At 57.8% G+C, this 18,857-nt stretch overlaps 1 protein-coding gene across 14 annotated transcripts in view; it reads left to right on the top strand.

Moving 5' to 3' along the window:
• PDE4DIP (phosphodiesterase 4D interacting protein) overlaps positions 1-18,857 on the top strand; it is a 35,279-nt gene that overhangs the window by 15,518 nt on the left and 904 nt on the right. For 3 of the 14 annotated variants that reach the window (XM_074596873.1, XM_074596878.1, XM_074596870.1), the window contains 33 exons: positions 74-166; positions 279-494; positions 1,015-1,173; positions 1,545-1,658; positions 1,895-2,032; positions 2,350-2,529; positions 2,786-2,980; positions 3,879-4,022; positions 5,085-5,163; positions 5,674-5,762; positions 5,945-6,061; positions 6,493-6,630; positions 6,963-7,075; positions 7,834-7,961; positions 12,028-12,119; positions 12,239-12,399; positions 12,501-12,801; positions 12,882-13,050; positions 13,192-13,308; positions 13,394-13,868; positions 14,047-14,282; positions 14,511-14,562; positions 14,872-15,089; positions 15,450-15,644; positions 16,186-16,407; positions 16,586-16,717; positions 16,862-16,981; positions 17,070-17,247; positions 17,333-17,457; positions 17,669-17,770; positions 17,959-18,146; positions 18,393-18,530; positions 18,615-18,750. In XM_074596873.1, coding sequence (XP_074452974.1) covers positions 74-166; positions 279-494; positions 1,015-1,173; positions 1,545-1,658; positions 1,895-2,032; positions 2,350-2,529; positions 2,786-2,980; positions 3,879-4,022; positions 5,085-5,163; positions 5,674-5,762; positions 5,945-6,061; positions 6,493-6,630; positions 6,963-7,075; positions 7,834-7,961; positions 12,028-12,119; positions 12,239-12,399; positions 12,501-12,801; positions 12,882-13,050; positions 13,192-13,308; positions 13,394-13,868; positions 14,047-14,282; positions 14,511-14,562; positions 14,872-15,089; positions 15,450-15,644; positions 16,186-16,407; positions 16,586-16,717; positions 16,862-16,981; positions 17,070-17,247; positions 17,333-17,457; positions 17,669-17,770; positions 17,959-18,146; positions 18,393-18,530; positions 18,615-18,750 — 5,260 coding nt within the window. Of the gene's footprint in view, positions 1-73; positions 167-278; positions 495-1,014; positions 1,174-1,544; positions 1,659-1,894; positions 2,033-2,349; positions 2,530-2,785; positions 2,981-3,878; positions 4,023-5,084; positions 5,164-5,673; positions 5,763-5,944; positions 6,062-6,492; positions 6,631-6,962; positions 7,076-7,833; positions 8,186-8,443; positions 8,504-12,027; positions 12,120-12,238; positions 12,400-12,500; positions 12,802-12,881; positions 13,051-13,191; positions 13,309-13,393; positions 13,869-14,046; positions 14,283-14,510; positions 14,563-14,871; positions 15,090-15,449; positions 15,645-16,185; positions 16,408-16,585; positions 16,718-16,861; positions 16,982-17,069; positions 17,248-17,332; positions 17,458-17,668; positions 17,771-17,958; positions 18,531-18,611; positions 18,751-18,857 lie in introns of those variants that run through there. The other 11 variants (XM_074596876.1, XM_074596868.1, XM_074596875.1 and 8 more) reach the window with 6 other exon arrangements.

Genomic DNA, 18,857 nt, shown 5'->3' with positions numbered 1-18,857 from the left:
TGCTGGAGGCTTGGGACAGGAGGGTTTGTGCTTGGTTTGCCAATGACTGGGCTTCCTATCCTTTGCCTTGTAGACAGAAGAGCTGTACCATATCATTGAAGGGCAGAATGAGACAATGGCCAAGCTGCGGGACATGTTACACAGAAGCCATCTGGGACAGTTGCAGGTATGTCCCTAGAAAGCCTCAAATACATCAGGCTTTGTTCTGCAGGGATCCTGATCTTTAAATCTCTCTCGTGAAGGGAATCTTGAGTTTCTCTGCTTCCCACTCTTGTTAGATGTCAGAGAGCCCGCTCTCATCCCAAGAGCAGCAAATGTCACTGCTAGATCTTCAGAACACGCTATTCTGCACCAAGCTGGAGGTGCAGAAACTGAAAAGAGCTCAGCGCCAGAAAGAGCATCAACTGGCTGAAGCCAGGAGAGCAACCCAGCTCTTAGAGACCACGGTGCATGAGGAAGAGCAGCAGAAAGAGGCAACCTGGAAACACAACCAGGTATGACAAGCACTTAGCTTGGAAGTCTCTGGATTTACATGACTTAAGAAGCACTGATGTAGTCAGTACTCCCCTCTCATTCGTCGTTTCTGCCTGTATCAGTCTGGGCATGCTTGGCAAACCCCTTGTTACACATGGCAGGGAGCATTATCCAGCCTCCTTAGCTTCGTATCTGAGGATTTAGAATCAGCAAAGACAGTTGATAGTGGGTATGTTGTCACTGGTATGTCTTTGGCAGGTACAAATGTCCCATCTTTTTTTGCAATGTTACAAAGTTAATGGTCACTGCTGCACAGGTTAGCTCTGACTAAAGCTCTGCCTGTGGCCAGAGCAAGGGGTGGATACCTGGGAAATGGAATAAATTCAAAGTCATCACCATGGAAGTGTATTTTGAGCTGTAAAAGCTGTAGTATTGCAGAGCATTTTTGGCTGCCCCCACAGCCCTTGGCTTCTTCAGATTGGCCTGCTGTTTGCAGGTCTGTTGAGACTGACTGCCAAGATAGGTGCTTTTCCCTTGCAGGAGCTGCGTGCTGTGGTACAGCAGCTGCAGGCAGAGCTGCAGGACAAGGCTCAGCAGCTCCAGACCGTGGAGTGGGAGAAATGCCGTGAGCTGCAGGCCCAGGAGCAGAGAATTCAGTGTTTGAGTCAGCATCTGGCTCGCAAGGAACAGCTTCTGCAGGTGAGATGCAGAAAGATGCAAATTGAGTGTAAGTAGTGAGTAGTAAGGAGGCCCCTGCTCTTTCTTTGGTATTTGTCAATGCAAAAGTCAGGCTGTAGCTTTCATGTGTGCCCCTTGAAGAAAGGAAGGAGAGAGGGGCTTCTGGGCTCCCAAGGTGAGGAAGGAGGCACAGGTGTCAGAGTGCCTCAGCCCACAGCAGTGCCTGGCAGGTGCCAGTCAACCAGCCCCAGGTGCTGTGACTCTGCCACCCTTTAATGTGGGGAGTATACCAAGTGTAGGGTGGAGGTAGGTAGCCCTGATTCTCCTGTGCTGCTCTCTGGAGGGTTTCTGGACTGACAGTTGTACTGTGGGGGTGTTTGTATGACCTCTAGGAATCAAGGGAACTTCTGCAATGCCAGCAAAGCTTGGACAAGAGCCCTGCAGCCATGAATGCCATGTTGGAGAAACTGCAGCAGCGAGTCAGCGACAGGGATGCTGCTTTGGAGGTGAGCACAGTCTGTTGGTGATGTCTCCCTGCTTTCCCTGTGGCTCAGCCTTTGAGTACCATCAACGGTGCAGCCCCACGCTGACCCAAGGGGTGATCATGTCTTCTGCGTGCTCTTCATGGCTCAGCCTTCCAGAGGAGTCCTCTGAAAGGGAGAGCTGAGGTGCTCCGCAAAGTGAGTGGTGGGCTGCAGAGCCCTACTACCCCATTCTGAGCCATCACCTCCTCTCACCCTAGCGAGCAGTAGATGAGAAGTTCTGTGCCCTGGAGAAGAAGGAAAAAGAGCTGCAACAGCTCCGCCTTTCAATAAGGGAGCGTGGAGGCGACCTGGAGAGGCTGCGCAATGTCCTGTCCAGCAATGAGGCCACCATTCATGTGAGTACTTGTACCTGGGCATGCCAAGTCCAGCCTGGTTGTGGTGTGGTGTTAGACAAACTTTCCTGGGAATGCTCTGGTTGTTGCTGGAGAGAGCACCTGCAGGGTGTTGGCTTTCCTCTGGCCCTGCGTGCAGGGCAAGTTCCTGGGTCACTCGCATTTCTAGGCTGGGTGTAGAGGTGAGTGCGTGATGTCTGGAGAGGACGGGGGTGAATCTGTGTGATTCCACTGGTAGGAGAGACTGGTATTTCCAGTTCTGCTTAATTTCAGTATAAGGTTCCTGTCACTGGTTGAGCTGCTTCTGTTGTGGTCCCCAGAGCCTGGAGAGCTTCCTGAAAGCCAAAACCCTGGAACTGGAGCAGGTGTCAGCAACCTGCCAAAACCTCCGCTGGCTGAAGGAAGAGATTGAGGCCAAATCCTGCAGCAGGCAGAAGGAGCAGGAGGGGATCATCCAGCAGCTGCAGACCTGCCTACATGACAGGAACAAGGAAGTGGAGGTAAGGCCTTAGCTTGGCTTCCTGAGCCTTCAGCCAGTTTGTCTGCAGAGAGAGAAGTCCCAAACCAGAGCCTCCTGGCTGCCTGCCTTCGAGGAAGGCACTTGAGGAAGGCTGCTTTTGGCACCTGTAAATACCTGTGCTTGCTGAGACACTGCGCTCTCAGCTACACCCAGGCTGAAGAACTCCTCATCCTTGAAGAGCTTGCAGTTTGATGGTAGCAACATCTCTCCATTTCTCCCTTCCTCCCCTTGTTCAGGAGCTTACAGCAACTCTGCTGTGCAAGCTGGGCCCAGGGCAGAGCGAGGTAGCAGAGGAGCTGTGCTTGCGTCTCCAGCACAAGGAGAAGATGCTTCAGGATCTCCTCAGTGACAGGAACCGTCAGACCATGGAGCATGATGCTGAAATTCAGGAGCTGCTACAGACCATGAGCACCAAGGAGCAGCAGAGCCGAGTAAGTTGTATGCAGTGCTGCAGTGGGGAGTCTGGGGTGGATGCCTCTGCCTTGCATTAAGCAAACAGAAACCGTTCTCTGGCTGCTGTTGATGTAGCCTGGTGGAGCTGCTGAGTGTTGAAGAACCATGTGAGATGCCATTAGCTGTTCCTAGGTTGGTCTCAACACATCATATGGGAGCAGTTATGAAGCAGCACCTCTTGTAGCAGTGTTCAGGTCTCAGGTCCCTGTGACTGAGTGGACTGGGTGGGGCTTGTGTATGTCATGCGGAAGGAGGTGTGGATCTTCCTAGATGTCCATGTTCCTGGGCCTAGGGCACCAGAGGGGCCGTGGGATGGTGGGTGGTACTAGACCAGAAAGGAAGACTCTGAGCTGTTTCTTGCATAGCGCAGAAGTCTGAGGAAGCTCTCTTCATTGCCTCTTAACTTACACATTAGTCAAACTAGTGTGTGGTCCTGGGCATATAAATGGCACTTAAAGAGCCACGGTTCCTACTTTTGCACACTGTGTGCAGTTCAGTGTTACCCAGGATTCTTTGCATTGAGTTTCCTTTCATAAAAAGAAGGCTAAAAGGCCAAGCACTGTCTCCTCCTCTTTGTCTGTCCTCTGTCTTTCTCCCCTCCTGAACGGGGTGTGAGAAACTGAGGAGCTTGTTCCTCTGTAGGCAGAGGGGCCGAGCCTTGCTGCAGCTGCCTGGCAAGCAGAGATGGGAGGGCTATTGTGGAGTCACTGTGAGTGGCCAGGAGCAGTAGTTCCCAGGCTGGTTTGCAGATCACTTCCAGTATCTAGTGACAGATAAATATTGAGATGGTTTCCCTTAGTCTCCAAGGAAGGTGAGGGACAGGGATCCTACCGCTGATCACAGCCCTGCCTTTCCCTGTTTTTCCTGCTCAATCAGATGGCTGCTGAGAAGATGGCACACGCTTTGGCTGAAAGGAGCTGCGAGTTACAACTCCTACGCCAGCAAGTGTTGGGAAAGGAGTCTGTCGGGACCCAGTCTGCTGGTGCCAGGCTGTTGAAGAATGACAAACAGCCCATACAAGTAAGAATCGTGCACTGCATTGCTCTGCCTGTATCCTCGGGGCTCCAGAGAGAACTGATGGCAACAGGAGGAAATGGGAGAGAGGGGAGTACCACAGAGAATGATAGAAATGAAAGTGGGATTAGGGAAGAGACTTCCTATAGGAGGAAAAGAAGAAACTGAGGAGCAGAAATGCTGCCTGGCTGTTCTGATCGTGATTCCACCAGCCTTTGTCACTCAGTGTCTCCTTTCGTTTTGATCAGGCAGTATATGAGTCCTTAGGGCACATGAGAGTATGAAAGAAATTCACCCTCTGACCTTCCAGCTTTGACCCAGTCCTTCCTTGGGCTGGGCTGCCTCGCTGTATTGTAATCCCCTCCCTGACATTGTCACATTCTGGAGGGGACGAGAGAGCTAATTTTAGGTCCCACTAATTCTTGGCAGAGCCTGCTGGCTGTTTGCTGTCTCTTCCACAATTGGAGTTGGTATTTTTAAAGCAGCTTTACTAAAAACCCCTTTGAGGCTGAACACAACTTCAAGGCTACATATGCCGTGCTCCTACTTGAGCAGCTGTTAATGGTTTATTGGTGAGCTGACGTGTTGAATGTTTTAAAGCAGCTGTAAACAGGTTGCTCATTTCTATTCCCAGGATCAAAGTGAGCTCTAGAGACTTCCAGGGTTGTGTATATGGGCCAAGCTCTGTGTTTTCCTTCCTGCACGGTCCCTCTGGGCCACATCCTTCAATGAAGATGTAGGTCTTTGTAGAGTCTCAGCTGAAAGATGGGTTTGTTGTAGTGGAGTGAAACCTGTTTAATCTTTATTATAGTAAAGACGCTTACTGCTAGCACCCTCCTAGTGCCAAATAAAACAAGGCCAGAGCCCTGTTGCCCACACACTTAGCTTCTAGATTGGGTGCAATTCATTTGTCCCCGTGACCTGGCTAGATCCCCATCCCTGGTTTCTCACATTTCAGAGGCATCAACAAAGCAGCCAGCAGCTTTGCTGCAATCCTGGAGCTCTGGGGAAGCTGTGAGCGCGAGGTTCACCATAAAGGTGCAAACCTGGAGGCTTTTGTGTTTTCAGGAAATGCTGCAAAGAGCTTGTGGAGCTACAGCCATTGCCGGACCCCCGCAGGGGGACAGCAGCTGCAGGACAGAGGGAGGTGAGTGTGGTGACAGCTTCTTTTAAGGTCCCCAAACAGGACCAGAGCTTTCTGCTGTGGGAAAAACATGGTTATACGAAATAGAGAGTAGAAGCTTTGAGCAAGAATGAGTGGTTTGAAATAAAGCTTTGCCTCTCCTTTGGGTGATGGTTCAGGGGTGGGAGTATGGGGAAGAGAAAGATTGGTGTCGGCTTTCACTGAAGAGCTGATGCTGTTCAGTGAAGGGGTTTTGACTTTATGGTTCAGACTGGTTTGGGACAAGTGCAACTGTGTTGGGTTTTGCCTTGGGGCCGGGATGTGTGAACTTTGCCAGGGGTGGGACAGTGGGCCTGGGATGTTGTGTTGCTTTGGACTGCTGTTTAAGGATTAAGGAGGGAAGAGTGTTCACTAAGGGGCAGCGTGATGGGGAGCGCAAGCGTTGTGGACCTGTTTGCCAAAGAGGGATTCTGTCTGGTCCTGGGGTCGGAGCTGGCACACAATAACCCTGCAGTAACCAAACTGTCTTGGCAGTTACGATGTCAGCAGCAGAACTGGAGAAGGATCTTGTTAATGCCAAAGAGGAGCTGGAGCTAATGGTGAAGAAGGAAAGGGAAAGCAGGGTAAGCTTGGGATGGAGGCTGTGCTGATCTCCCTTGCTTACAGGAGACCACTGGGCTGCCCCTCACTGGAAGTTTTGGACCCCCCTATTGTGAGGGTACCCCTAGTGAGAGAAATGGAGCAGCAGCTTGCAGTGGGGTTTTGGCTTTCTGAAGTCTTTCATGGACTTCTCTTCCCTCCTTAGCGGGAGCTTGCTGCTCTCCAGTCTGTCGTGGCCACGCAGGAGGAAGAGCTGCAGGTGCAGGCCTCAGATATTGAGTCCTTGACCAGGACGATCCAGATCAAAGAGGACCTCATCAAGGTGAGATAACACGCTGTGCTGGAACTTTCTGCCTGGGAAGACTGCAGAGGAGTCCCTTCTTTCCCCACATCCTCAGAGTAATGTGGCTGTCTGTCCATGGATGGTATAACTGCTGGTTTGCCTACAGCCCCCTGTGTTACTTTGTCCAGAAAGCAAAGGTCCCAAACCCCCAGAGACTCGTTATTTGGCTTTTATCTCCATGTGTACCAAACACCCTTCTTCAAGTCCTTTAAACAGAGTGCGCTGTGTCCCTTCTCAGTTTTTGCTCCAGGCTGTTGTCTGTGCTTAATACACTCTGGGTGCTTTGACATTACTTTCCTAGGAGATCTGGGTCTTTCCAAACACTGGAAACTTTTAGCAGTTGTGCCCTGGGGAGGATTGCGAAGGTCCAGCTGTCCTTGTTACTGAGCCCTCCTGCTGTTGGTTTTCAGGATCTGCAGATGCAGCTGGTGGATCCCGAAGAAATTCCAGCCATGGAAAGGCTTACACAAGAAGTTCTGGTTCTTCGGGAGAAAGTGGCCATAGCAGAGTCACGAGGACAAGAGGCTACTGGAAACAGAAGGCAGCAGGTAGTGTGCCATGTGGGGCAAGCTTGGATGTGTTTATATTTCTGCTGGTGCTCACGTTTTTTTTTTTTTTCCAACCTTTGGATGTGCTGGGATGCGCTTGTTCTTGGGAGCTGGCTGTGTATGATGGGGGTAATACAGATGAGGGGATGGGTTCCCTTTAGCACTTGTCTCAAGGGCAGTCTTCTGGGGAGTCCAGGGGTGACAGTGGTCAACTTAACCACTTGGACACAAGCAAGAGAGGAAGGGCAAGCCCCTGTTTCTCTGAGGTAGCCAGGTGCCACCTTTTGATTTCTGTCTCTAAGTGTTGTATCTTGTTTGTTCCCTCCAACCAGTTGTTACTGATGCTGGAAGGGCTGGTGGCCGAAAGGAATCGGTTAAATGAGGCTCTCCAGGCAGAGAGGCAGCTCTACGGCAGCCTGGTAAAGTTTCACACGCACCCAGACAGGTAAGCGAGGCTGCCTTGGCTCCATGCTGCCCTGCCCCGCTGCTGGGGCAAGCGTGGGTGGACCACCTAGACCAGTGATCATTTTGCAAGTCTGAGAGCCCTCAATGGGAAAGAGGAAGTCTGAGCAAAGAATCGGACAAATGTGGCTTTTGGAGTCCAAGTTTTAGGCTGCCTTCTTCCCTTGAAAAGGCTGCAGTGGCCAGCTTTAAATGCTGTAAACTCTCCCTATTGCCACCTCTTGTTCAGGCCCTGGGATTTCCTTCTCTGTTCCCTGGCTTATCCCTTCCCGGCTCAGTTTCCCACCCATACTTGGCCACCTTTCAGAGGCTGCTGTCAAGTTCCCAACCAACTGTTGGGTTGATAAAGATCTATGTAGGTGCTTATCCAGGCGGTTGTCCTGCGGCACAGTATGGCCTGCATTCTCTGTCCTCCACACTAATCTCCTGCCCTTCATGGGGCTGCAGTCTCTGGGATATTTGAGCTACCTGATAGCAAGAGAGCACATAAGTGGAGTGCTTGGGTAAGTACTGAAGAACAGCTGTTACTAGGAGTCCCCTGCCATGGGCTGGAACCTTTTTTGGGGATGGCTGTGCTCTGGGGAGTTTTAGAGGTGAGGCAGAAGGTGACCAAGCTGCCTGGGGAGTGTGCAGGGCCTGTGTCTGGAGTTAAGTGACAGTCCTGGATGGAGGGGCCAATTTGGTATGCGCTTGCTGCAGCCTGTCTAACCCTCTTCCCTTTTGCGCGACGTGTCCGCTTAGTGCTGCGAGAGACCGCACTCTGCAGGTGGAGCTGGAGGGGGTCCACGAGCTCCGGGGACAGCTGGAAGAAGCTCTTGGAAGAAGCTTGGAGCGTTTGAGCAGGCTGGAGACACAGGGCGCCATAGGAGGTGGGGAACAGGAGCGTGTGAGAGTCCTACCCCAGCATGCCTTCTGAGCACTGGCGCTCGCCCGCCTGCCACGGAAATGGTTCACTAACCGAGCCAGCCTATCTCACTGACTCTGGGAGGGTTGCTTTGGTACTTAGTAATGGTACGATAGAACTGGTGTGGGGCTTTTTTTCATTTGTTTTTGTTTTTTGAGCTGCTTTGGAAACGGCGATCAGTGCAATCCACCTGTGTCTTGTGTATGTTCCTGTCTGACCCACCCTGGTGGCTACTGATGTATTTGCACATTCAAATCATTCCATTTTAGTTGATTTCCCTCCATCTCCCTTCTCCTCCCATCCCCGTGGGCCAAATAAAGATTCCCTTTCTCTGAAGGAAACAGCAAATGTCCTCTATCATCTCCCAAGTGCATGAGTGTGAGTTTTTTTTTTTTTGTATTCCCTCACCATTTTCTTTTTTTTTTTTTTTTTTTTTTTTTTACCCAGTGACATCCCCCGCTTGGGTTGATGGTGGCTGGCCCAAAAGGAGAAGGTGTATATGGAAAAGTGGGTTCCAGAGCCAGAGGATTTGAGAAGGGTTGCAAGACCTGTTGGCACTTGCCTAGGGCTCTTACACAAGTCTGAGTGTAGAACTGCAATTAACTTTATGCTTAAATCAAATCCTATTCCAGTATCGATGATTTTACTGACTTCCTCCCCCCCGCCCCCACTAATTTTAAGTTGTCTCAGCCTGGCTTGCGAGTGCCTTCAGGGGAGAGCTTCCTCCTCATTTTGACACATGATTTGGGGTGACTGAGACCTGTCCCTACTCCCAGGGTCTGGGCTGGGTCTGTTCTGTCACTTGTATGTGCACATCTCACACTCGGGCTCCACGTGCGTGACGGGCAGGGGCCTGTTTCTGCTTTGCTATGGCCAGTCCCGCCTGGCACCACTGCATACCTTTTCTAGGGCATCTTTCACCTCCTCTGGGAGTGACGGGGCTAGTGTGAGAGCTGAAAAACAATAGCAACAGCTCGCTGATGACCAGCACTTCCCCTGCGCAGTGGTCTATGGATCAGCTGCCTCATACTCAGTCACTTCCCAAGGTGTCAGGAGCAAACTTTGTACCTCTGAGCATCTGAAACTGGAGCGGGTAGAGCAGAAGAGCTCTGTCTCGCTGGGCTGCGCCACGTGGACCTGTGACTGCTCTGCTGCACGTCTCCTTGTGACCGCATCACGTGGCACCACCTATCCCATGCCTTGCACCTGCGCTGAGGTCTTCTCTTCCCTGCCTCAGAGAGGGATAGGAGGCAGCACAGCTCTCCCTTCACACGCAGTAGGTCAGCACTGCTCCTCTGGGTCCGTGCCTAGCTGCGTGGTGAGTTCAATAGTTCTCATGCAGCCTGAAGGGACACAGCTGGTGGCTGCTGGGCAGCTCTGGTACTTGGTTAGCTTTTCCTTTCTTGTGTTTAATCTCATTCCCTTCTTCTCACTTCTCTCCGTAGCACCATCTTCTCTTTCTCCTTCTGCCTCTCACTTTGTAGGAGCCTTTGTGTCCGTGTCCTTTCCACCTTCCCTCCTCCATCCTGGCTCTGATGCCTGTCTGGCTCCCTCGTCGCTTGGATACCACGGAGTCCAGGACCCAGCACAGGCTCCTTGGGCCTGAGGGAAGCCTTGGCTGGTGTTCCGGCAGCTCCCATCTCTTCTTGTGCATGTGTCTTGCTGCAGATCTGTCCCTAGCCTCTGTTAGCATCACAGCTGTAAAGCGCCCCATTGGGGAGCGTTATCCTAACCAGAGGGAACCCAGCTTTTCCCCTGTTCTTTGGGGCTTCCTTTCATCTCTGATAGCCCTGGCTGTGCCCTCCTCTGCCCTGCAGAAGGACCAGCCTGAGCATCCCATGCCCAAGAGCACCCTCTGTCGAACTGTGCAGTGCTTTGTGCTGTCTTGTAGCTCTTTGTGGAGGTCTCTCCTTCCCCTCTCTTATTCCCCTGGGGACCTCTGCTTCTCTTCCCTTGTTACCAGCAGTGTGAAGACTTCCAGGGCAGCCAATGCACCTGGGGGTCCCGTGCCTGTGAGCCGTGTGCCATTTTCAAGCCATGCAACCAATTTTCTTTGCCTTCAGGCTAGGTGTGAAAGGCAGAGGAGTCTGTGAGAAATAGTGCTGGGGTTGCATATCTTGTCTCCTTTGCCGGTAATACACAGAGAGCCGAGCAGCCCCTGTCGCTTTGAATTTGCACGCTGGTGTGCTCCTGCTGCGAGGGAGGGTTCAAGCACTTGGAGAACAGCAGCTTGGGCAGAGGCTGACCTATATGCACGTTCTTCTGCTCCCCCAGCACCAGCTTCCTCATCTGGGTTTGGTGTTTTGTATTGTTTTGTTTTTCCTTGAGATTTGCACTCCCTTTTTCTGTCCCACTCCTGGAACGCTGGAAGCCGCGTGGAGCAGTGGGTGATGGCAAGAAGCAAGGTGCGGTGTCCTGGCACGAGAAGTGGTTCTCCCACGTGCCCAGAGCAGCTGTGCTGGCTGGGAGCCACCCTGCCCCGGCCTCTCAGCCATGGCCACTCAGCCCGAGACCCATGTGCCCATGGCCCTCAACACCGCACCCCGCCCCCAGCAAAACCTGCACCTGAGGGTCTGCATCCCCTCACCCTTTGGGGCCTGCAGGCGTTGAGCTGTAGCCCTGGATGGTTTGTCACCCGGCAGGCTCTGTCCCCAGGGGTCACAGGGCTGTGCTTTGGCTATGCTGAGTGCCACCCACGGGAGCTGGTGCTTCGCTGGGATGCTGCTGCCACTTCCACCTGCCTCTAAGCTTTTTTTTTCACTCCCAAAATAGCGCTTTTCTGCGATGACTGTCCTTGCTCCCTGAGGTACAGTTGCTTCGGTGAACAGGGCAGTGAGGTGCCCCTGATTTTTGCAACCTCCTGTCAGTTTTGTGATGAGCGGGTCTCCTGAGCGTGCCACAGCGTGCTGTGCAATGCCTGTCCTGCTGCAAGGTGTGCTCCTGGCTGGTCCTCGGCTCTCCCTGCCAGGAGCAAATGCTTCCCTGCTGGCTTCTCCACCCGCGATGTTTGCCCTCTGTCCTGCCGGGATTTCTTTGTGTTCCCTTGCTCTGCGTTCAGCCTTGCCTGGGCGCTCCAGACCTGATGGTGATGGGTTTAGCTGCAGGCAAAGCAGCTGCATCTCCTGTGGGGCACAGGCATCTGCGAAACCTGGTCCTGCACCGCGCTGGGGGGCGGTCTTGGGCCCTGACCAAGCTCCCCTCTCCCTGGGGAGAAGAGGGATTGGGGATACACCCATGTCCCAAGCCTGAGCAGGGCCCTGCAGCTGGGCGGGAGGAAAGCTGCCCAGACAAGGGGTGCAAACCCTCGCCCAGGGCTCTGCACCATGGGGTCAGGAGCAGAGCTGTGCGCGAGCAGAAAAGCGTGCCCCCAGCTCAGCTCTGTGGGGCAGGGTGGGTCCCAGCCCCCCACGCACTGCGGTATGGGATGCAAGTGTCCCTTTAGCTCTGCTGCTGCTCTGCGAGGCCAGCGCTGGGCTTGCCAAGAGCCCAGTGCCATGTATGATGGCAGGGCTTGGGCGATGTGGGCAGGGTGGCTGGTGGTGCTATCCTGGAGCTGCCCCTGCCCTGGCAGGTGATGATGTGGGGTGCAGCCCCACACCCCTGCTAGGTTGGGGCAGCCCCAGCGAGGCTCCCTGACAGAGCACCCGCTGCTGGCTGTGGCTTGTGAAGCGGCTGCAGGACGGGTGGCACGGATGCGTGGGGGCAGCAAGCACAAGGTGGTGTGAAGGCAGAGATGGGGATGGAGTGGGTGCCATCCCTGGGGCTGCGGGCAGCTGGGGCTGTCCCCTCCCATGGTGCAGGGCCACAGGGTGCTGGACTGGAGCTCCAGCATGCGTAGAGGGGGTGGCAGGGCACAGGGACAGAGGGGAGACCTCAGTTCTGCTGGGACTGCCCCAGCACCGGGTATGTATGAGAGCGGGCACCTGCCCCGGGGCTGCCTACAGGCATTGCCAGGGAGGAGGAGGCAGAGGTAGTGCCACCATTGCCACTGCTTTGAGTGCCTTGTTGTGCTGTGCTGTCCCGTCCCCTAGGTCAGGCCACGGGCACAGAGGCTGAGAATGCCAGCACCAACTTCACCCACAGCATCAAGGAGGAGGCAGCCCACGGCGCGGCAACCCAGCACGTGAGTCAGGGCAGCAAAGCGCCGGGAACAGGCACAGCAGAGTTGGGCACTGCGCTGCTGCCATGCCGTGTCCTAGCCCCCTCGGGAACGTCCCCATCACCCTGTCTTTGTCCCTCTAGAGCAGCCCCCGGCCCCCTAAGGAAAGCAGGGGCACTGAAAGGACCCTGATGGGGAGCACGGCACCCACCGTGCCGGAGCGGGAGCTGCGGGCAGAAGAAGAGCTGCGGGAACTGAAGGCGCAGCTGGAGGAAGCCGGCTTCTCCTCTGTCTCCCACATCAGGCAAGAGCCCTGGGACGTGGGAGCTGGTGGGTGGCAGCAGCTCGAGGTGGCATCCCATATCCCAGCCACTGCTTTCCCTTCACGGCGTTGTGTGCCCCTAGGAAGGCGATGCTGAGCCTGTGCCTGGAGAATGCGGAACTGAAGGAGCGGATAGGCGAAGCCACGTCGCTGCTGGAGAGTGGGGAGCAGGAGGAGGCTGGGTTGGGCAGCCCCCCGGCCCCCGAGCCCCGCAGGCTGCAGAGGAAGAGCCGCAGCACCCTTGGTGGCAGCGGGGATGGCCAGGGAGTCCCGGCAGAGAGAGGAGCTGTGCCCACCAAACGTCCAGCGCTGGAGGCACGATCCCAGGATGATGTGCCCAAAAGACCCTGCCCTGGCACCTCAGGTGGAGGGGACGGGAGCCACGTAAGTGCCCTGGGCACAGGGGACTGGGATGGTGACGGCGATGGAGGTGGGGAGCTCACAACCCGTGTCCCCTCTGGCAGGTGGAGGGCAGGGTCCCCAGCGGGGGCTGGCCGGGGCTGGACGCAGAGCTGCACTCCCAGATGGTGCAGGGCCACAGGCAGTGCCAGGAGCTGCAGGACAAGCTCGCCGTCTCGGAAGCCACAGTGCGGGCACAAGCTGAGCAACTGGAGAAGTACCACATCCTGCTCCGTGAGTTAAAACCCTGGGTGGGATTGGGGGTGGTGGTGTCTGTTTTGAGCCTAGTGTGCCCTGCGTATGGTGCTGTACGTGGGGCAGGGGAGGTGAATCCTGCCCAGAGGAGGACCCTGAGCTGATGAGGCTGCCTGGCAGGTGAACCCCATGCCCAGCAGCTCAGCAAGCAAGTGCAGGTGGACTTCCAGGACCTGGGCTATGAGACGTGTGGGCGAAGCGAGACTGAGGTGGACCGGGATGAGACCACCAGCCCCGGTAAGGACAGCCAGAGGCTCCGTGAATCCCTGTGCCTTGCCCACCTGGCATGGAAAAGCGACACTGTGCCCTGTTCCCTCCGCAGAGTGCGAGGAGCCAGATGTATTCAGTGAGCCCAGCCTGGGCGAGGAGCTGGGGTCCCCATGCCGGCCAGGGATGCCCAAGGTGGGCAAGGCTGCCCGGAAAGCCATGGCACAGGCAGATGTGGGGGCCCTGCACCAGCACATCCAGGACCTCAAGGCGCAGCTGCTCAATGCCAACAAGGTGATCCAGAGCCTGCAGCGCCGTGCCCGCTCCATCTCCGTCACCAGTGGCTACACCTCGGGTGCCGAGCGGCCCCCGCCGGGTCCCGTGGCCCTAGCCTCCCCAGCCCACAGCCTCACTGACGAGGACGAGGGCTGGCAGTCAGACGGCCACAGCACCCTCTGCCCACCTGCCCTGCGGGCACACCGTGACCTGCAGCACCTGGTGCACCGCGTCGCCCTCCTTGAGGCACAGCTGCCTGCAGCCAAGCCTGGAGGCGTTTTGCCTAAGGAGCTCCAATCTGCCACTTGGCCGGGGTATGGCTGTGGGTACTGGGACGAGACAGGGGGCTACTGGGAGGTTTCCAGGGGTTGCCCAAAGGTGGTGGCTTCTTGTTGCATGCTTTCCCCGCAGCCAGGGGTGTTTAACGCTGCCATCCTCTCTGGGGGCGTGTCTGGCAGCCCCATGGATCCCCAACTTGCTGATCCCTCCTAGGAAGTACGACTCGCTGATCCAAGCGCAGGCTCGGGAGCTCTCCCACCTGCGGCAGACACTGCGGGAGGGCCGTGGGGTGAGCCGCAGCCTGGTCCAGCACCTGCGCGATGCTCTGCGGTCCTTTGAGGACCTCCTCCGCGGCACTGACATAGACTACTACCTGGGCCAGGGCTTCCGGGAGCAGCTGGCCCAAGGCAGGCAGCTGGCTGAGAGGCTCAGCGACAAGCTGGGCACCAGTAAGTACCTTTGGGAGCGGGGTGGGCACAGGGACTAGATATTGTGGGGTACAGCGGGATGGGAAGGGATGCTTTGATGGGTTCTGTGAAGGGCTGGGGACATTTGGATACCTTGTGCCACTTGGGCTACCTGCTCTGAGCTGGGTTGTTCTGCTGTGGCTCTGTTTGGGGCCAGGCAGCCTGGGCCATGGAGACACTGACTGGCTCCTCTCTGGCTTGGTTTTTCAGGAGATCGACAAGATGGGGAGGATAAAACCAGCCATGAACTCCTGGCATTGAGGTACTGGTTCCCAGAGAGGGCTTGGGGGACCTGCTCTGCGTGGGCAGCCCAGGGGCTATCATTGCTCTTGGGGTGAGGGTCTGAGGTGGTCCCAAGGTCTCTGCTCCAGGTGGATGCTGTGTGGTTGCCTCTCCTCTGGGGATGGGGAGCCCCAGGCTTGGGCTGGGCGCCCCATGGCTCCAGGCAGCCTTGCAGCATGGGTGGGATGTGGCGTGTGAGGTGTCACACTGGAGCATGCACAGCACAACGGGGAAGGGGTGGAGGGGGTCACCCTGCCCTGCTGGCTCCAGTGATGGGCCACCTCCACAGGCTCAGCCGGGAGCTCCAGGAGAAGGAGAAGGTGATCGAGAGCCTGGAGGCGAAGCTGCAGGAGCGCTGTGAGTCCCCAGGCAGCAGCCGCCCGCCCTCCGAGTCGTCCCGCTCTGCCACCAGTACCTCCTTCGTCTCCGAGGGGCTGGAGCCCTGCTCTGACGGGGACGCGGCCAGCGAGTGCAGCCAGTGCCACGAGGAGCCCGCCCGACTCACAGGTGCCTGGGGGGCCACCGCCGCGGGACGGGGACATGCAGCCCCTCTGTATCCCGTGGGTCCCTGCAGCAGTAGGTGCCCGTCAGGCAGGGGCTGCCCATGTGGCACCGTGTCCCAGTGCCAGCTCTCTGTGTGCGCACACACAGCACCCAGGGCTGCAGGGGGGTGTCTTGGGGAGTCCTGCCATGGTTCCACAGCCCTGCAAAGCTGGGACTGGCCTCACATGGGGTGTCCCAGCCTGCAGCACCTGCGGACTTGGCTGATGGGGACGTGCCAGGGTCCCCAGTGCCCCCAGGGAAGAGGGGTCCCTGCCAGGCTGAGCCAGAGCTGCCCTGACATTTCTCTCTCTCTCCTGTCTCTAGGCCTTCACTTTGACTCCTTGTCCAAACCTGTTACTGCCCCCCTGCCTGCCTTGGTCCCCGGGCTGCCCCCCTTCTTACCTGCTGGCCCCCCGCCCCCCGCAGCCCCCTCGCTCCTGGGCTGCTGCGGGACCCACGTCTGCTCCCTGGCCGAGGCACAGCAGGAACTACAGGTGCTCCGGAGGCAGCTGGGAGAAAGTGAGCACGTTTCTCAGGCATGGGGTCGGTCCTGCCTGCCCTGCATGCCGTGCCGTGCTGCATGGCCCCCCCACCCTCTCTGACCTCCCTGTCCTGCCCTGGCCCTTCTGCTTCCTGGGGCTACTGCTTCAAGGTTGGGTCCCATCAGTCTGGCTGGGGCATGATGGGGACATGTGGCTCTCGTGTAGAGAGGACATAGCATGTGGGAGGGACACAGCCTGAGGCAGCACCAGCCCTTGGTGCGGGCACTGGCACGTCCCAGGGGCCTCTGGGAAAGGGCTGGTTCGCTCAGTTGTTGTGTAGGAGTGGGGCTGAGACCCTCCAACTCATCTCACATAATTAGCAAGCCCTGGGTGAGCCCAGAATAGGTTTGATCGGGTCACGAGGTCAATGATGGGGCATCACCATGGGGGGACACTGGGCTGTACTGTTGGGCAGAGCAAGAAGGAGGCAAAAAGCACATGGCAGGAGCGTGTTACACCCATTCTTCCTCCCTGCTCATTGCCCTCCTCCTCCTCACCGCTTTGCCCTGTGCATGCAGGTGTGACGCTGCCCGTGGCACCAGCAAAGCCCTCAGCACCACTGGGGCCCTTCAGAGAGGGCAGCAAAGCCCCCGCATCGCTCTGCCGGCATGGTGCCCTGCAGAACCTGGCTGACATCCCTGGGGCCACCGAGACCCGCACCCTCTGGGACGCACCCCCTCCTGGCCAGCCGCTTTATGGGGCCCTGCCATCGGGGTACCCCTCCAGCCAGAAGCTAACAGGTAAGGTCCGTGTTGCAGACCATGGGGGCAATCCTGACTGGCTGTAGGGGAACAGGGAGGAGACCCGGCACCAGAATGGCTCCGGGACATGGCTCTGGTATGGGGCAGGGTAGTGGGGACAGCGGGAGGCAGGTTGCACATCCATCCCTGCCCTGAGCCGTCTCCTCGGCTGTGGTAGGGGCAGACCTGCTGGAGGAACACTTGGTGGAGATCCGCAGCCTGCGCCAGCGCCTGGAGGAATCCATCTGCACCAACGACCGGCTCCGGGAGCAGCTGGAACGCCGCCTGGCCTCCACGGGCAAACCCAGCGGTACGGTGCTGCACTGGGGCCAGGGCTGCCGGGGGTGAGGGGGTGGGTGTCCAGGCTTTGCGTGCCCCATTGCATGAGGAAGCGCTCTCCCTGTGCACGGAGGGGTGTTGGGGAGAGAGATTCAGCGCCAGTCCCCCTTTGCAGGGTTGCCCAGCGATGTCTATGCCCAGACTTCAGAGCCAGGGCTGCAGCTGAGCGGGGAGAACCAGGCTCTGCGCGAGGACAACCGGACCCTGCGGCTCCAGCGTGACCACCTCTCCCAAGGTTAGGGCTACCAGCATCCCATGTCTGAGTCTCAGAGGGCACTGGCTGAGTGGGATGGCGGCGACACCTCCGTGCTCTCTGTCCCCAGAGCTGGCGCGGGTGCAGGAGGCGCTCCTGGCTGCCTGCTCCCGGACAAGGGAGGCTGAAGCAGAGCTGGGCCAGAGGCGTGGGGAGCAGCGGAGGCTGGCAGAGGAGCTCACCGAACGCCAAGAGAGTGTCCGGCAGCTCCGGGACGAGCGGCGCTCTCTGCAGGAGGACAACAACAGGTAAGGTTTTGGGGCATTGTGGCTTTGGGGCCAGCAGGGCTGAGTGCCATGGCTGGCACCGGACCCACGTGTACCCCCTCTGCAGGCTGCAGCACACGGTGACGCTCCTGCAGCAGCAGTGTGAGGAGCACCGCCTGCTCCTGAAGACCCTGCGCGCAGAACTGCATGTCTACGAGAGCCTTCCTCGCCCCCCTGCCGAGATCCGTGCAGGTATGGGACCCGCGCCCAGCGCCCCCAGCTCCTCCTCTTGGTGTGCCTGGCCCCTCTGCAACCCTTGGGTTGTCCCAACCACCTCTCCTGTCGTGGCAGCAGGAGGAACATGGTGGCCCTGTTGGCAGGCAGAAAGCGGGGGGCAGGACCCCAGCAGCCCCAGGCACAGAGCCACAGCCATCCGCAGGGGCTCAGACACTTCTTGTTCCAGGCTGCTTCCCATCTCCTCCGGTGCGGGATGTTGGCACGAGTTCGGCAGCTCCCCTCTTCTCCCCGCCGCCCTCTGACACTTCGGTGGCCCGGCAGATGAAGGGTGGGTACTAGAGCCTGCCCCACATGCATACCTCAGGGGCTGCTGTGACCTGACAAACTCGTGGTCGAGTTTGCTCCGTGCTGAGCAAGGATGGAGAGCCCAGGGCAGAGCCAAGCACCCGGGATGGGACGGGGAGGGCCACAGGGGGAGCAGGGACTGGTCCTCACCTAGCCCTGCTTGTTCCACAGAGCCACGGGGGGCAGACCCACTGGTGAGGAAGAGCGAGGGACTGACAGGGGCTCATGTTGTTGGCCACCTGGACACTTACCGGGCCCTGGAGCAGCACATCCTGGAGGGGAAGACGCTGGCCTGCGAGCTGATGTGTCTCACGCGCCCAGCACTGGGGCTGCCTAACTGCCCGCTCCCGGGAAAGGAGGTAAAGTGTGGGCAGGACGGGACCGGAGGTGGCCGGGGGCCAGACCCTCTGTGGACCATGCATAAACTGGCTCCTGAGCCCAGTATCAGCCCCAAGGCTTGCAGGGCTGGCAAGCGGCAGGTAGCCTCTACCCTGGGGGCTGTTGCCGGCACTATCCTGCCATGTTGGGGTGGGCACGGTGGGTCCCCGGGAACAGCGGGATGCAGGTGCCCCGGCAGCACCCGCTCCCGCACCCTTCTCCCACAGGCCCTGGGGTGGACGGGCGCGGGCCACCTCTGGGGCAGCGCCAGCACCCTGCACCGCGTCCTGGAGGAGTGCGCGTCCCTCCTTGCTGCCTTCTGGAGCACCGTGCTGCCCGTCAGCCTTGCCCAGCACCAGGGCAAGGTAGGCAGTGGGCCGGGGGCTGGCAGGGCGCTGGGGCTGGATGCTCGGCTCATCCTGCTCAGCCTTCTCATTTCGTCCCAGGAGCAGGCGCTACAGGGCGAGATTGCGGCGCTGCGGGCCCAGCTCTCCGAGAGGGAGGATGCTCTGCAGAGCACGGCTGAGCGGCTGCGCAGCACAGCCCAGCTCAAGGACAGCATGGAGCAGTTCATTGTGAGCCAGCGTATGTGGCCTGGGTGGCATCCTGCTGCAGGGGTGGCACGGCCAAGCTGGCCTGGTACCCATGTGCCTGGGGTGGCTCCATGGCACAGGGACCTCACCAACCCCCAT

The sequence above is a fragment of the Larus michahellis genome, chromosome 8 (genome assembly GCF_964199755.1).
Source record: "Larus michahellis chromosome 8, bLarMic1.1, whole genome shotgun sequence".
In the NCBI taxonomy this organism is placed as follows: domain Eukaryota; kingdom Metazoa; phylum Chordata; class Aves; order Charadriiformes; family Laridae; genus Larus; species Larus michahellis.
This window is presented reverse-complemented; position numbering and strand designations above follow the sequence as displayed.